The sequence below is a fragment of the Podarcis vaucheri genome, assembly GCF_965113315.1.
Source record: "Podarcis vaucheri genome assembly, chromosome: 17".
NCBI lineage: Eukaryota > Metazoa > Chordata > Lepidosauria > Squamata > Lacertidae > Podarcis > Podarcis vaucheri.
Genome location: NC_138755.1, coordinates 15,819,658 through 15,837,642, shown reverse-complemented (window position 1 = coordinate 15,837,642; position 17,985 = coordinate 15,819,658). Strand labels below are relative to the sequence as shown.

Sequence of the window (17,985 nt, the reverse complement as noted above, 5' to 3'; positions counted from 1 at the left end):
TCTTCCTGAAGGCAGCCCTGTTTAGGGAAGCTTTTAATGTTTAACAGACCACTGTATTTTAATATTCTGTTGGAAGCCGCCCAGAGTGGCTGGGGAAACCCAGCCAGATGGGCGGGATATAAATAATAAATTATAATTATAATTATTCCTTTGTGGGTTGTGCAACCTGCTATTCTGAATAATGCTTTCGGTAAGGTAGGGTAGGGGGTACTAGGCGTCCAATGATGAAACCAAGGGGTGGTGACCAAAAAAAAGGTTTGAAAATCGCTGTTCTAAACCCTCTTTCTGGCTTACGTTCAAAGAGGGCCTTCTCGGTGGTGGTGTCCGCCCCATGGAACACCCTCCCATCAGATGTCAAGGAAATGGGGTATAAATTATTATTATTATTATTATTATTATTATTATATCCTCCACCCTCCTAACCCCAATGTTAATATACTTCATTTTTGCAGCTCCCATTGTGACACTTCTGTACCCTTTGGCATGAATCTGATTTCTGCTAAGTGTGCCACAATTTCCTCTATTCTGCCTCACCGGCTCATCGTTTGCCCTAGTTTTTACTGAGATAGTGAATCCCTCTGTCTTCCACCATTTTAAACTGTATGGACAGCTCCTCCATACTCGTCCCTTCCTTCCCATATAGAAAGCTAGATGTCAGGAAGAAAGTAAGACTGGAAGTCTTCCTCCTGTTTTTTTACATCAATTAAACATTCAACCCAGTGATCACAGACCTATCATCACCATGTCAGTGAGAACTGAACCTTTGCTTCCAGGATTCCCTCTCCTAACACCAGACTTTGACACTTCCCTATATTCCCTGCCAGCCGGTGGGGTCACTGGGTTGAGCTCTGGTTCCTATCACAGTGACAAAGGTAGGAGAAAACACAGAAAGAGAGGTGGGGGGTGGAGACCATCATTCCTGTGCAGCTACTTTATTTTGTTGGGTACATTCATAACTTCAAAACAGTTTCATCTCCACCCCACCCTGCCAAAGTAGATGATGAGATTCATTTAAAATTCCACTAGCTTTTATATACAGTGGTACCTCAGATTAAGTACTTAATTCGTTCCAGAGGTCCATACTTAACCTGAAACTGTTCTTAACCTGAAGCACCACTTTAGCTAATGGGGCCTCCTGCTGCCACCGCACCGCCGGAGCACGATTTCTGTTCTCATCCTGAAGCAAAGTTCTTAACCTGAAGCACTATTTCTGGGTTAGCGGAGTCTGTAATCTGAAGCGTATGTAACCTGAAGCGTATGTAACCCGAGGTACCACTGTACAGTCTATTCAGCTGACTGTGCCCCCAAATACCCCAGTAATAAGATCAGTAAGTTTGCAGATGATACAACGGTGGTTGGTTTAATCATGACTGGAGAGGGGGAGGCGGCCTATAGGAAGGAAGTTGAGCAGTTGGGGGAGTGGTGCAGGAAAAACAACTTACTCCTTAACTTAAAGAAAACAAAAGAGATTATTGTGTACTTTAGGAAATGTAAATTGAATATTCAGCCACTTATTATTGAGGGGAAGTGCGTGGAACAGGTCTTGGTGTTCCGATTTCTGGGAATGGAGTTGAGAGATGACCTAACCTGGGGAGAAAACAGCAAAGACCTGATGATGAGAGCACAGCAGAGGTTATATTATCTGAGAATCCACCAGAAAAATCACCTCTCAAAGGACCTTTTGATGGCATTATACCATTGTACTGTTGAGAGTGTATTAACTTATGGTCTGTGTGTGTGGTTTGGGAGCTGCACAGTCAGGGGAAAAACAATGCTGTCCAAAGTTGTAAAGACTGCAGAGTATCAGATGGGGTATCAGAGTTTCTAGGGGGCTAACCAGGCTGGGATAGCTGGGATAGCAGGCTTGTTGGTTTTTGAATGTCTGGTGTAGATTTTTTCAATTTCGTTGCTCTGTATGGGACAGTGACAATAACGATTATCGTACACTAGCAAGCAATTTAAGCTAGCAAATTATACCAAAAAAAACCAATGACCTGAGAGCAAGTTATTATGTATTTCCAGTATCCAGGGAAGTTTGGAAGTGTGGTGTATGATTCTATTGTGGTTAGCACCTTTCAGATGACAAAGTAGGAAAGGTTACCCTCTGCATTTTGTGTTTTTCATGAATCCAGCATAGAAAGACGTGTGCTTGAACTCCTGCCTTGTTTCTTCGTTACATAGCTTGGGTCATGCTTCGTATGTGTCTTCTGTCTGCAGCTTATCCTCCAAGGATAATCATACAAAGACTAAGAGCTGGCTTACTTCCTCAGTGCATCATTAAGATTGCATTTGCAAGCTCTGTCTGTTTGGGACCCCTTCGGGATGACAACATAAGTGAAATTTATACGACTCTTTTAATCCATATTTGTTTGATGTTGTTCGTGATGCAGGGATGCAAGTAGCTGAGTGACATATTTATGAGGCTTTGTGCAATTGTAAGTTCTCGTGGCAAAGCCCTTTTGCTTTACGTATGACCACCCACCAGCTTAGCATAAAATCAACACAGACTTCTGGCTACATTCAGAAGAGGGGAAGCCAGCTTTTTGTGTGGTGTTTTGGAGTCAGAAGCAGCTGTCCTTGGAAATGCTGGCTCTGCAGCAGGATGGGTAGATGGCATGTTGAAAATGCACTGTGCTTCATCAGTGTTTGCATGAGAAATAATATCCACTTACTGGTGGCAATTTCACACTTCATTTTTTAAACTGCGCTTTTGGAAGAAAAAAATCATGACATTATCTCTATAAACAGAAAAAAAAAGTTTATTCAGTACAGCAGTGGGTTTCAACCAGTGTGCTGTGGCACCCTGGGGTGCCTTGAATCATGGCCATGGGTACTGCGGGCAACAAGGGCTTCCATCCCTCTTTCCTTCCCTCTCTCCTCTGATGCCATTTCACATCTCTGCCTAACTGTTTGTTGCAATAATAAAAAAATTCCTTCCAGTAGCACCTTAAAGACCAACTAAGTTAATTCTTGGTATGAGCTTTTGTGTGCAAGTACACTTCTTCAGATACACTGAAACAGAAGTTGCCAGACCCTTCTATATAGTGAGAAGGTGGGGAGGGGTATTACTCAGAAGGGTGGTGGGAATGGGAGATTGGCAGATAGCTGAGATGAGCCTGTTGACGACTCTTAACGACTGTAATAGTTGCAGCAATTCTGGCTACAAGCTCCCCAGGTGAATGGTGCCTCTGGGGCTGGCCAGGGGGTGTTTCCCAAGCCCCTGTGGGGCAGTGTGAGGAGGCACCTCTATTTGTTCTCCGGCATTATAATACCAGTTCTTAATAAAAATTAATATAGCTTTGCAGGTGACAAATTCTTACCCAAGACAAGATGTGTGGTGATAAACCTTTCCCATACATGTCCACAGTTGTCAGATCTGTGTGGCTTTCCATTTCACTGTTTAATTTCACCTCCTTTATTCTGAAGCAGAACAGAAGGTTTCACCACCTTTCTGCTAGTGGTGAAATTTGATGCTGGGAGCTTAGTTATGGAAGAGACTACTATCCTTTGATGCCTTCTGCCCCATACCTGTGCTTTTCCATACACTACTAAAACCATCCCTTTACCAGGGCGGGCTGGCTGGGTGGGTGCGTTCCCCATTGCCCCAATCATGCATATTTTCTTTTTCTGACCTGGGGTAGGGGGCAGCCAGAAGAATATCAGTGGTGAAAGGGTTGGTCTGTAAAATCGCTTATTGGGGAATCAGTTAGTTCCAATTGGAGCACCATATTTTGTCCACACCTGAAGAACTTGCGAGCTCTTCCTCCTGCCGTAGTGTTTATCCTGTTTGATTCCTTTGGCTTGGAATTTCTGTGTCCCCTCAAGTTGACTGGAGTTTCAAAAGAATGGCACATTCTTTGCCCTTCAGTGAGGAGGGAAAGGGTGCGTTGTGAAAGCCCATCCAGATGGCCTGAGCCATAGTTTTAATTGCAGCGCTGCTGATTCTCAATTGCATTCCTAGGTCTAAGAACAGAAAATGGTTTGCCAGCTCTTCATGGGCGAGACATAATTGGTACCCTCAGATTTCTGATTTACTAACCACCTGTGACATTTTCCTTGTGAACTGAGGGAGAAGCACAGCCATAATATTCCTAATCAACTTCAGAAATTGAAACATTAGCTGGAGGCACCATGCCTGGGAAGCTTAAACTTCCCCACACACCCTGTCTTTTTGAAAGGCTGAGTTTTCTTTTTTACAGAACAAAGCTCCGTAAGAATAAATGAACCCACAAATAATTTAGCTATCTGGGAAGTAGTGCAGAGGTTTAGGATGGGGAGTTACAAGAGCCCAGCATGAAAGAAGAAGCAATAGGGGGACCCAAATGAGGTCCCTGAAGACTTGAGGTGGGCAAATGTCTCCATCTTCAAAAAGGGAAGAAAAGACTCAGGTATCTACCGTATTTTTCACTCCTTAAGACGCACCAGACCCTAAGGTGTAACTAGTTTTGGGAGGAGAACAAGAAAAAAAATATTCTGAATCCCAGAAGCCAGAACAGCAAGTGGGATCGCTGCATGAAGCGAAGCGGGAGGAGGGGAGGACAGGCACGTTGCTGAAGGGGCACTGTGCAGTTCTCCCTCTCTGCGCAGCGTCCCTTCAGCGAAGCAGGAGGAGAAACAGAAGGGGCTCTGTTCCTCCTCCCACTTCACTGAAGGGGCGCTGCACAGTTCTCTCTCTCTGCGCAGTGCCATTCGCTCCATCAGACGCACTCACATTTCCCCTTAGTTTTTAGGAGGAAAAAAGTGTGTCTTATGGAGCAAAAAATACGGTACCGCTTGTATTCTTATATGCAAGTGGGAAAAGCTCGCTGGGAAGCAAATACCACAGTCTTATCCATTAGTCTACTCCAGTGGTTTTCAACCAGTGTGCAATGGCACCCTGGGGTCATGAAGGTCATGGGTGTCGTGGGCAACACTGGCTTCTGTCCTTCTTTCCTTCCCTCATTCCTCTGATGCCCTCTCGCATCTCTGCCTCCCAAAGACTTGACAACTGTTTGTTGCAGCAGCCCTGGCTACTAGCTCCACAGGCGAATGGTCCTCTGGGGCTGGGCAGGGCGTGCTTCCCAGGCCCCTGTGGGGCAGTGTGGGGAAGTACCTCTCTTTAGGGGTAGGGGGACAGCTAAGAAAACATGCAGGGGGACATATTCAGTGTAGGTAAGGCTGAGGCAGTGCCGACAAGAATTGATCAGGAAGAGCAGTCTCTCCTGCATTTTGAGGGGTTATTTACTGAAATCTTTCACAATCGCCATAGTAGCTACTGGCGACAACACTGGTACCCATGAATTGAGTGTATTGAGTGCTAGAGAGATTATTTTATTGGTTAGGTGCTAATTGGTGGTCAAATTATGAGGGAGCAACAGTTGACAACTGTTGGGGTCCTCTTGTAAATAGAGGACTGAGATGTGTTATCAGTTTCATATCCTCCAACATTTCTCCGGCGAAAATAGGGATGTACTAAGGAAAAGCGGGACATTCCGGGATCAAATCAGAAACTGGAACAGTTTCTGTAAATCCAGGATTGTCCCTTGAAAATAGGGATACTTGGAGGGTCTACAGTTTATCTTAACCCAACAAGAGACTAGATTGGCATGTGAACTTTGTTGAAATCTTCAACCTTAATCTTTAGATGCTCCAACCCTAGCTTAACCAATTTCCTTCACATTCCTAGAAATGCAAAGTTTCTATCTACTTAGCTGTGCCTCTGTTCCCAATTTGACTGTTACCGTATTGTGTAACTTCTGGAAAGACTAGCTTCACTGAAATCTCACAGCACAGAGTTTTGTCTTCTTTTCTTTCCTCATGGAAAGAAAGGGATCTCCATTTTTTTGACTTTTTCATTTCTTTCCTGCCATATAGGTAGTAATGGAACGCTCACTTGAAGGCTTGTTTTATATACTGAGCCTGCAATGAAAGCCGAAACCAGACCGATTAAGGATTTGTTTTGCGTGTTGAGTTGCAGCTGTGGTCAACAGGCATTGATGAGTTTCAGAAAAGACACATTGAAATCTCATCCTCCAACTTACAACATTTTAGGGCTAAAAGGTCAAGCATTAAAAGCAAAGATAACTACTAAGTTCCCCGTAGGTTAAACATCCAGAGACTCAGGGATGTAAATTATTACATCAAAAGGCAGGCTGTGCTGCTACTTACATCGGAAACAGCTGCTGACTCTATATACAGACCTATGAAAAAGAAAATGGATTTTGTAGGCACTAATTCCTATATTTAAATAGTTGTGAAGATTGCTTTATGTTTTGAAAAATACAATTTTTTAGTTATGCGCTGCTGCCTCAGTACCAGTTGAGGGACAAACAAAGGCCCTGCCAAGATCTCGTAAGATCTTGATCTTGTGATCTTGCGATGACTGTGCTCACTCCAAGATCTTTTCCCCCTGCCCCTGCCCCTGCCCTGGCACACTGCTGTAGCTGAGAAAAACCAGGAGTTGCTTCTCCCTTTGCAAACAGCCCCTCTTGCTGCAGCTGGGCTCAGGGGTCACCACATTCTGCTCCTGAGCCCATCAGACACCACATTCACATAGAAGTCAACTCCTAGGGGCCGAGGGGTCTTTGGCAGCTCACCTGGCTCCTGTTTGGATGTGGGGCGGAGGGGGTACTGCGCTGCAATTTTCAGAAGCATAATTTAGTGTTATAGGCCACCCCAATCTGTATGAGCAGTGTGAGGTTCCGGGAGTCTTGGCACTTGAAATTGAAATTGAAATAATTTATTGTCACTTGTACAACTTGTATACAGTGAGATTACAGGAGCACCCCCCACTTAGCTCTCTTAGTCTTAATTCCCTCATTTACTGACGCACACCCACCAAACTCGAAAGTCAGTTGCCCTGTTGTTATCTTTTCATTCAGCAGCCTAACAGCCCACAGATAGAAGCTGTTCTTTACCCTGTTGGTGCAACTAATCATGCTTCTATACCTTCTGCCTGAGGGCAGGAGATCAAGAAAGTGCCGGCCAGGGTGTGAATCATCCCTGAGAATTTTCCTCACTCTCCTGAGGCAACGTTCTTCCGCTATTTCATTCAGCGGATTCACAGGACAGCCCATAATATCTTGTGCTGCATTCACCACCCTCTGTAGGCACTTCCTATCAGTTGATGTCAAACCAGCATACCACACCGTGATGCAGTATGAAAGGACACTTTCTATTGTGAACCGGTAGAAGGAGATCATCAAATGTTGATTGACATCATTCGTTCGCAATATTCTGAAGAGGTGGAGTCTCTGTTGGGCTTTCTTAACCACCTGGGTTGTATTTATTTTCCAAGTAAGGTCTTCACTGAGATAAACTCCTAGGAATTTAAAGGAAGAGGCTCTCTCCACACAGCCCTCCCCGATGTACAGCAGGGCTAGTTCTCCTCTCTTCCTCCAAAAGTCCAACACTTAAACAGGGGTTGTCTTTCTTTTGGAATGAGGCACAGCAGAGACTGTAGGGTCTTTAAGAAATATGGTTTATTCACACATATTTACACCGGAGTTTTATGGAGATAGAGTTAACAGCATTTGCATCTCAAGAGGCGCTTGTCCTTCCCAGCAACGCAGTGTTGGATTCAAAGACATCGTAAGCGCCAACCCTATGTCTATTTGTAATTGCCTGCTCCAGCCAGCCAGAGTGGCTGTTGCCCTTCAGTCTCTGCATGGAGTCCTCCACACTTCTTCCTTCTCCTTCCCAGCAGCACTTGCAGAAAACCCCTTCTCCACATCCAGCCCCACCAGTACCACCGGGCACCCCTTCAACCTCTGTTTCTCAAACCCATTGCCAAAGGCACTTTTCCCTGCTGCTTACATCCGGCCAATGGTAATCCTAACCCAAAAACTACTAGGCAGAGGGGCTTGTGTTTTGACAGTGGCTTAATGTTATCAAACAAACCATTATCAGCTTTTTGTTTTGTGGCAAACCCATCCCAAGCGAGCCATTGCCAGGTTGGCTCCATGAGAAAGCCAGCCAGTATTATTTCCAGCCCTTGCTAAATTCATGAATTTATGAGTTTGCTCAAATTCTAACCCTTCACTGAATGTAGAAATTATTAGGGGTGGGGATTTGCCCCCTCCCAAACTCATAACAATGTATAGCACTTTACAGAGGTCCAAAAATACTTGGCTTATGCTATCTTAAACAGGGGTCCCAAAAAGGATTAATTAGATTTATCTACTTATTAGTTTTCAAATGTCTTGAAAATTTACAGTTAGTCTTAAAAAAAAACACCGCTTAGAGTCACTGCAAAGCAACAAGTACCTCAATGAATACTTGCTATTTTCTTTTCCTTAGAAAAAGGTCCTAACTTTTTGCAACAGCTGCATCCTCGTCTCTTAATTCCTCCTGTCCTCTCTCATTTTATGCTGCTCATATGGTCTTTCCTTGGCAATACACGGGCTGAGCTGTAATGCAGGATTTGAAGCCTGGAATCCAGCATTTTGCTGATGACTGAGGTCAGGGTGAACCCATTGAATCTGGTTTCACAAGGGTACAGGCTAATTATCTGATTACAGCAACAGACCTCCTTTGGCACAGGCGCTGACAATAAGGATGCACTCCAGTGGGACGTCTGTTTGCATCTGGCCAGAAGACCCTTTTCTATCAACAAAAGGAGCTCTGTGCGTTTAGCAGCAAATGTACGTGCCTTGCGGATGGAACGGTTTGATTGGCGATACCCAAATATGTCATGAAGTCATTGCCGCTGACAAAGAATCACAGACTCTCTAATGAGAATCCAGCGGTAGCTCATACAGACTCTTGCTGTTTAGTAATTGGACACATCTGAAAGGGTTAGCAAAGGCTGGCTTTATGTGTATTTAATTCCATCGCTTGTTTTTTTTATAAAAAAAAGAGTTGATTATGCTATTCTGAAAATGCTAGAACAAATATGCCTTGATTGATCATTTTATGACATGGGCTCAACAGTAGATTCTTTACTCTCTCTAGTTCATATATTTCCCGGCTCTGAGAAACCTGGGAACTTGTGTCAGCTAAATCTCCAGGGGATCCGCATCATGGGAGGATATCCATAGCAGCCAACGACAACAGAATTGTCATCTGACACGTCAGGTTGTCAAGTTGTCTGCGTTGTGCCTACTTTGTCACCGCTAACTTTGCTTGCCATCAGAAACATAAGCTGTCTTACTGAGGGTCAGGAATTTAAAGAGTCGTTTTTTTTGCTTCGTTAAAGAACAGTATCATGAATCCAGGTATATTTCATGATAAAGAGAATTTTTTTTAAAAAAAGAATGAAAGCAATACGTAAGTGAAATACAGAGAAAGGACATAATAAAAACTGTAGGATTCCCTCTTTTCTCTAAAGTTGCATTTCTGTGACTCACTGAGGAATTTGCAGAAGCTGAGGAGCAGTGGGGCCCCTACCCTCTGTCAGTCAACTCTTGGGGGCTCCTCCACACTTGCCCTTTGCCATGTGCTTTCCGGCCACAGGTCCATGCTTTCCCTGTCCATGTCTGAGCATTTTCCCCAGGCATAGGCACCAACTCTATGGGACTGAGGACACCTCTCTCACACACCCCTTCCCCCCGATGTTATGTGAGGATGGGGCTGAGCATCCCCCAATCTTGAGGGGCCGGGCCATGGCAGTGAAGACTTTGTTGGAACTCCCCACATTGGCAGAGGGCCCTGCCAGGACTCCCCGTGGTGGAGTCTTGCCCTGCTGGGCTTCACAGCCTCCTCCAAACGTGCATGATGTCACGTGTGTGTGTGTGTTGCATGTGTGATTTCACATTCACGTCACACACATACACAATGTTGGGTGGAACTTGACAAGTATGTCCCCAGGAAAACCTGATCTTTACTGCTGAATCGGAGTATCACCTCACCCGGTATGTCCTGTGGAGGACTTTAAGGTCCATAAATAGTAACATCCTAGAGGTCAGATTAGTCTCAACCAGAGCCAGGGCCTTTTCAACACTGGCTCCACTGGCCTGGTGGAACGCTCTGTCTCATGAGACCAGGGCCCTGCAGGATCTGATTTCTTTCCGCAGGGCCTGCAAGACAGAGTTGTTCAGCCTGGCCTTTGGCTTGGAATCAATTTGATTCCCTCCCCCTCTTCTTTTTTCCTTTCTCCTCCTATGATGGAACTCCCACTTGGGGACTTCCCTGGCTTTTTTCTGGCCCATGTAGGACCAGTCTAGAAAGTTAGCCTTGGTGAAGACTTTACGCTTTCATCCCTCAAAAAGTTTTTGATTTGAGTTTCCATTGAAATGAGGCTGTATTTTAATGTTTTAATGTTGTATTTTAATCTTGTTTCTAAGTTGCATTTCAATCAATTTGTTTTTGTATCGGGTGTTAGCCTGAGCCCGGCTGGGGAGGGCGGGGTATAAATAAAAAAATATTATTATTATTTATTATAAATGACATGTTGTGCTTTCTACGGATTGCTGTTTGCTCCGATTCAACACTAAAGAGTGGGTTTTCACATGGGCGGGGGGAGGTGAAAGCACTGGGATGCAGAGCTGGCAAATCCAGACCTGTGCAAAGAAATGCAGAGCAAAGCTATGTATGGATGAGCCCTTGGGGGTGACAGCGTTCCAAGAAGTGCTGAGAGACCCTTTTAATTTCCCGGAATGCCTCAGGTGCCAGGTCAGGGGCATTGTGGGAAATTTAAAAGCTGGCTTGACATGGCAGAAGGGTGCAGTTTACAGTGCTGTGCCAGGAGGAAGACGAATGAAGAGGGACCCAGCAATGAGCCTGACATTTGCCCAAGGCTGCTAGCTTCTGGCACCAGCCCATCAGGAGCCATTGTACTGCTGAGTGTCTATTTATCAGGCACACTTATATTCCTGGCCAACTTGCCATCTCTCCTCCTTGAAGGAGTATTAATATAAACGTTGCTAGGACTGTCCCTAGCTGAAGCCAAAGATCACAGATGATCACATGAAGCATTTAAGCCCTGTTTATTTCATAGAATCGGAGAATTGTAGAGTTGGAAAGGGCATCCAGCAAGAATGATGGTGAATGCTGATATGTGGCATAATGAGAGCACCCTTCAAAAAAGAAGAAGAAACAAGTGAGACTGAATAATTAAGTCCGTGAATCTGGCAACTGCATAGTTGATGCATTGTAGACTTCAGTGAAAATCCCCACCACCCACCCTGTATTTCAGCTGAGAGTTTTAATGTTAAAGTATTCTTTGGAGAAGGGACGAGAAACTTGGGCTCCTGTGGGAATTCATAGGAAATTAACAAACTCTATGTGCATAGATCCACTGTGTAAGTCCTATTATTTTGGGTAAAAGGTAAAGGTAAAGGGACCCCTGACCATTAGATCCAGTTGTGGCCGACTCTGGGGTTGCGGCGCTCATCTCGCTTTATTGGCCGAGGGAGCCGGCGTACAGCTTCCGGGTCATGTGGCCAGCATGACTAAGCCGCTTCTGGCGAACCAGAGCAGCGCACGGAAACGCCGTTTACCTTCCCACCAGGGCGGTACCTATTTATCTACTTGTACTTTGACATGCTTTCAAACTGCTAGGTTGGCAGGAGCAGGGACTGAACAACAGGAGCTCACCCCGTCGTGGGGATTCGAACCGCCGACCTTCTGATCGGCAAGCCCTAGGCTCTGTGGTTTAACCCACAACGCCACCCGTGTATTATTTTGGGTAGAGGTGGCAAAAAGAATGGAATTCAGTTTAAAATGTACCCTTTGGGAGATAACATTCCAAATGCGTTTTGATCCACACTGGTCAACCAAACAGATTGTCTTTGGTACAAGGGAAATGACAGAAAATAAAGGAAGTTATTATCCAATGTTGCTTTTGAACATTATTGTTTTTTGTACACAGAAAGTATAAAATATAGGTATCTGTGTTTTATCGTGTATCACTTCTGCTTGTAAATATAATTGCCGCTTTTGCCCCCAAAGGTGTGTATAAGCAGCTCAGAAAGGGTCAGACTGCTGTCCATGCATATATACCAAGCTATAATTTGTATAATTTATACAAATTTGTACTATTCATAAGTAGCCCTATACATATTTGTCTTGTATTCAGGAGTAGGCTTTCAAAGAAGCCCTCTGTTACCACTTTTTTTAGAGAATTGTGTTATATAAAATTTTATTGAGATTATTACAGTAAATTAAAAAGAAGGAATAGAAAAAGGGGAGAAAGATAATATGGGGGAAATATTTTTAAAAGCAGAGGAAAACAGCAATAACAAAATAACGATAAAATGTAATAAAGGATACAAAACTACATAGTATATATGTAGATGGACAGACATTGTTTCCCTCAAGAATATGTTAAACCGTGTGCTAATATGGTTTCAACAAATACATTCCAAATATTATTAAATTTGTGCATGTATAATTGTCATCTGAAGGCGATCAATTCATGGGTTGCATCCATCCATCGATCCATCAAAGTGGACTATATTTTTGTCCTGTTTCAGCAGCTGTCATCCTCTGACTAGTGCCATCTTTACTGAGGGGGTCCTCTTCATTTTAAGGGGCTCATCTTGCTTTAGCTGTTGTTTACTGTGACAAAGCAGGGGGAACTATGGTTCCACCAGGGCTTCTGGCTGGAGTCCTCTAACTCAGAGGAGGACCTAGGACTCCCGTACCTTTAAGGACCGCCTCTCCTATTATGTCCCATGGAGGACCTTATGGTCTTCAAACAAAAACATCTTGGAAATCCCGAGCCACAGGGAGGCCTCAACCAGAGCCAGGGCTTTTTCGGCTGTGGCCCCGATCTGGTGGAACGCTCTGTCACAAGAGACTAGGGCCCTGCGGGACTTGACATCTTTCCGCAGGGCCTGCAAGACAGAGCTGTTCCACCAGGCCTTTGGCCAAGGCACAGTCTGACCCCCTCCTTTGGTAATCCTCACAGATCTCTAGCCCAATGGTTGCCATTAATTTGATTCTGATTTGATTTTAAAATGAATTGATTTTAGAATGCTGTGTTACTTTTATTGTTGGTAGCTGCTCTGAGCCCGGCTTCGGCTGGGGAGGGCGGGATATAAAGAAAATTTTATTATTGTTCTTAATGTGACACCATAGGGCAGGCTTCCTCAAACCTGGCCCTCCAGATGTTTTTGGCCTACAACTCCCATGATCCCTAGCTAGCAGGACCAGTGGTCAGGGATGATGGGAACTGTAGTTTCAAAACACCTGGAGGGCCGAGTTTGAGGAAGCCTGCCCTAGGGGTACTGGCATCACAGGCATTGTGTAAATGTTCCTGGTTGGTGGTTTGCATTTGGGGGTGGCTTGAGGGTAACTCTGTCTCCCAACCTGAATCCCTAGCGTGTCTTCGGAAGAAAGGGACTCGTGATGCTAAATTAGCATTTTGGTATAATTCACTACATCTCTTTTTAGTTTAGCTAACAATGCATATTGGATGGTTTAGTTCAAGTGTTGAAACTAGTGTTGCACAGATATTAACCTGGTAGTACACCGTTTTCACTTTATAATAAATGTAGTAGTTGCTGCAGCAGTATATTGCTATATAATAATAATAATAATAGTAGTAGTAGTATTAATGATAGCGTTTGATACATTTCTAAGTGAAATAAATCATGCTGATAGGTTTTCCTTGCAACCAATTTTTAACAGTGAGCTTGTTGTAAGGCAGCTGTTGTCCCTCAATCTGTTTGCAACTCCAGTTTCAATATTTACTGTCACTTGCGCCTTTTTCAAATATCCAGACCAAAGCTCCAGGGCATATCAGCATTCAACTAGATTGTAAAATATGTGCAAGGTTAAATTAAAAGCAAGTGTTTAAGTGGATTAGGGACACCCATTCCAATCTTGGGATCTTTATCCATAAACTCAGTGGCGTAGACAGGGCCTCTGAAAGACCAAAAAAAGAGATTTATCTATACTTAGCTGGAGTTGCCGGTTTGCTTTTATTATACCATTTCCTGGCCAAGTTTCTCAATGCTGAGAAGAAATTATTATGAAAATGTCTTACCCTAGGGCACTTAGGAGCACGCAGAGCTCCCAGGACTTGTCATTGCTAGTCCAGTTTTTATTCCTGAAGAAATCCCAAAGTTCACACATAGTGGGAGAACACGGCTATACCACAGGGATGCTTTTACTGGTCCACAGAAACTCATTGCCTCACCTTTCCTGCCTCATGTAGTGTCTTGTAAACAATGGCTGATGTATGAGTCTCTATGTTATGGCTGCGTAGCCCGATTCTTTGTCCTGCCAGTTCAACTTGGTGTTCGCCCAAATGAAGGGGGTCACACTTAACATGAAATATAAAAGTCAGTTTCTAAACCATAGTATGGTGTTTTTAACTTCAGGACACAGCCATGTTGACTTATGCCAAAGAGCCATATGCCTCAGATGCAGGAAGCAGCTTATCTGAACTAATACTCTGGCCGCTATCTGTGCTAAACCTACAAGCAAAGTTAAGAACTCAGCCTAGATATGGGTGTTAACTATGAGAGGAAGATGTGTCAAGTATATATTTTAAAAAAAAAGAATGTGAAAAACATTGGACAGAATTGGTGGTTATACAGAGTCATGCAGCATGTGGAGCAGAAACTGGGTTTCATCTTTAGCCTGCCAAGTAATGATATTGCAACACTACTTAACAATAACTCAGCTGTTATGGTGGCAAGAATGTGATAAGTTCATTGATCTCAGGGCAAGGATGCTGGACTACAGCTCCCAAGCCAACATGGTCAGTGGTCAGCGAGGATGGGAGGTGTAGTCCAACAACATTTGGAGGGCATTGTGGTGGGAGAAGCCTCCTCTACTTGAATACCCCCCCTTAAAGTGTCTAACCCCCAACCCCACCCCTATGAGAAATTTGGGTCGTCATATAAATACTTTCATTTTCTCCCTAAATTTCTACTGTCTCCCCCCCACCCACCCAAAGTAATCTCCAAAACTTTCCTTTAAGCAGAAATTTGGTGGTAGTGGTTTGAGAGCCACAAAAAGTTATACCTGTCTTAAGAGAGTCCTGTCAAGTTTATGCAAAATTCCTACAGATGATTTGCCTTAGTAAGATTCGTCAAATTCAACACAAATTTCAGTTTAGGTGAAATTCGGTGGTGTCACTAAGGTTCTTCTGATATTGGAAGCGACAGAAATCACTGTTATGAGTGTTATATGAGTTTGTACATGGGTGTTGGGTGTGGTTTCTTTTTTAATGAACACCTCTGATCCCTGATGATGTGCTCTACAGACAATTTAAGCTTGGGTACTTCAATGAAAGTGACTTAGTTGGTCATTCTGATGTAAAACACACACACACACACACACACACACACACACCACCCTATACCCATTTTGATCAAGGTTCTCTGGCTTATCTGTTTTGCAGATCAGGCTTTATGTATTGGTTTTGAGCTGAGCACTCAAGGTTATATAAATTTTGGAAGAGAAGGCTACCCAACGGCTCCCCCAATGCCTGTTGGAGGGCTGGAAATGGAATCCAGACTTGCTGGTTTTCAAACCCTCGTTTTAAATACAGCCTCTCTTGTGTGTCACCCTGAACATTATCTGGACACGGTTTGCATACAGACCGGGAGGACAGTCAAATGTAATTAATGCCACATGTTACTCTGGAAGTGGGCGTTTTACTGGGACTGCGGCAGAATGCAGACCAATATGTTTGGGCTCCAAGTTGCATGTTTCTGTTTACTGTGGGTTGTATCACTGGCAGCACTGTTCACCGCTGCAAGTGCATTCAGTCTCGCATGTTTAAAATGTGAGTTAAAATAAACTCCGCAGCATGCATGTCAGACTGTACATTCCTCAGTGTTTCTTCGAGGCGTGATTTTTCACACTCCTATTAGATACAGCAGCGTCACCAGAATGCAACTGTTAGGCATTGCTTTTTGTGTATAGTGCATCTCTTCCATGACATCTTAGCTCAGCCTTCACCAACTGGAACTACAAACTCCCATCAGCCCTGCAAGACACCAGGTTGGGTGAAGACTGTCTTAGATAACCTTCTGTTGGCATTAAAGCCTTTGTAGTCTTCCTGTTGCAAGCTAAGTGTGTTAAAAACAATACAGCGGTACGTTGGTTCTCAAACTTAATCCGTTCCGAAAGTCCGTTCCAAAACCAAAGCGTTCCAAAACCAAAGTGCACTTTCCGATAGAAAGTAATGCAAAATGGATTCATCCGTTCCAGACGTTTAAAAGCAACCCCTGAAACAGCAATCTAACATGAATTTTACTATCTAATGAGACCATTGATTCATAAAAGGAAAGCAATAAACTGTGCACTGCAGTCGCACAATCAATCAACCGGTAGGTGAACTGGGTTCCACACAGTCACAAAAACAAAAAAGAGAGCTGCAAAAGCAAAAGCGCAAAATAAATAGACAGACCTCAGCGTAACACTCAAAATGGAAGTGTGGCACTCAAATCGGGAGCGTAACACTCAAAATGGAGCACATTCAGTTTCCGAAAACAGTTCACAAACCAGAACACTTACTTCCGCGTTTGCAGTGTTTGGGTTCCAAGTTGTTTGAGTACCAAGGCGTTTGAGAACCAAGGTACCACTGTACCTCATCTTCGGACCCCTGACCAGGAAGCGATCACTACTAAGCCACCACTCCTTTTAAGAAACATTTTCCCCTCCTTTCTTTGCAGCCACAGCATCATCACTTCGTTGCCCAGTTCAGATGGAGCTCTCTCAGCCGAATTCATTTACTCCCCCCCCCTTTCATTGCTAACATGCTTTATGGCCCTCTTGAGACAGTGTGTGTGAGAGAGGGGGGAAAGAAATTGGCGGGAACTAACCACAGAGATGGATCCAGCAGTCAGGAGGTGCTCAATTTGAACTGCACATCTTTCTCTTTTGTCAGATTGTTGGCTGTGACCACCAGCTGGGAAGCACTGTCAAGGAAGATAACTGTGGGGTCTGCAATGGCGATGGTTCCACCTGCCGGCTTGTCCGAGGCCAATATAAATCTCAGCTCTTGGCAAATAAACGTAAGATGTTGATTTGACTTTTTGCCTCAACAGGAATATGAACGCCCTCCAAACAATGATGCGCAAAGGGACCGGTCGCTTCTAAGGGTTTTAATTATAACCCAAACATTTTAAAAAATGTTTCCTTTAACTGTACTGACCCCATGCTGGGAAATCAGGCAGAATTAATCTTCCATCAACAAAAGGCTTGGCGTTTGGATTCTGAAGGCACGCAGATGGAAGATAGGTTTGCCAGATGTCGCAGAGGACATGGCAGCTTTTTCCTGACGTGTCAGAAGGAAACTCCACAGGTGTGTCTGCTCTGGTGTTGCCGTGATGGAGAAATCGGCACCTGCTCAATGGCTTTCCACTTGCTCCCCTGCAGCATAGCCACTACAAATGTATACAAGCCCCATTGGGGTTAGAATCAAGCCACAACTGTGGCACACACACAAACACTGCAATATTTTGTGCCCCCAAAAACATGAGATAATATTCGTAAGCACTTGACTTGGGGAATGGACTTGGGGAAACCTATGACATTCTAGAATGATTTACTCATTAAATGTTGCAGATGGGACCAAACTGCTTTGTAATGTCAGCCTGATGGCCCCTTCTCCATTGCAGTGCACCTGTGGTCAGGAGCTTTCTAGTGGAAAGGGAGTGTGTCTGCTCCCCCTACCCTTAAAAAAGATTTTTTTTTTCATGCTCTCGTTGACATCTGCCTATGTAGATGCCCCAGGCACACAATTACTTTGACAAGATGAGTCTAGAACCAATGAGGTGCAGAGCATGAACCCTGCTGGGCGGGAGAAGGGTTAAGCATCTCCCCTTGCTACTAAGTGCCCCTCCATGAGCACCATGCAATAAAAAGGGGGTAATAATTACATGTGGTTGTGATGTAATGTGTAGCCAGGTACAAATCATCCTGCTGTTAACAGCAAAGGTAAAGGTAAGGGGACCCCTGACCATTAGGTCCAGTTGTGGCCGACTCTGGGGTTGCGGCGCTCATCTCGCTTTATTGGCCGAGGGTCATGTGGCCAGCATGACTAAGCCGCTTCTGGCGAACCAGAGCAGCACACGGAAATGCTGTTTACCTTCCTGCCAGAGC

The 17,985-nt window shown here is 44.3% G+C and overlaps 1 protein-coding gene across 3 annotated transcripts in view; it reads left to right on the top strand.

The window, feature by feature from the left end:
• Positions 1 to 17,985, top strand: part of ADAMTSL1 (ADAMTS like 1) — a 486,607-nt gene that overhangs the window by 304,990 nt on the left and 163,632 nt on the right. For all 3 annotated transcript variants that reach the window (XM_082204524.1, XM_082204522.1, XM_082204523.1), the window contains one exon: positions 16,769 to 16,895. In XM_082204524.1, coding sequence (XP_082060650.1) covers positions 16,769 to 16,895 — 127 coding nt within the window. The remainder of the gene's footprint in view (positions 1 to 16,768; positions 16,896 to 17,985) is intronic.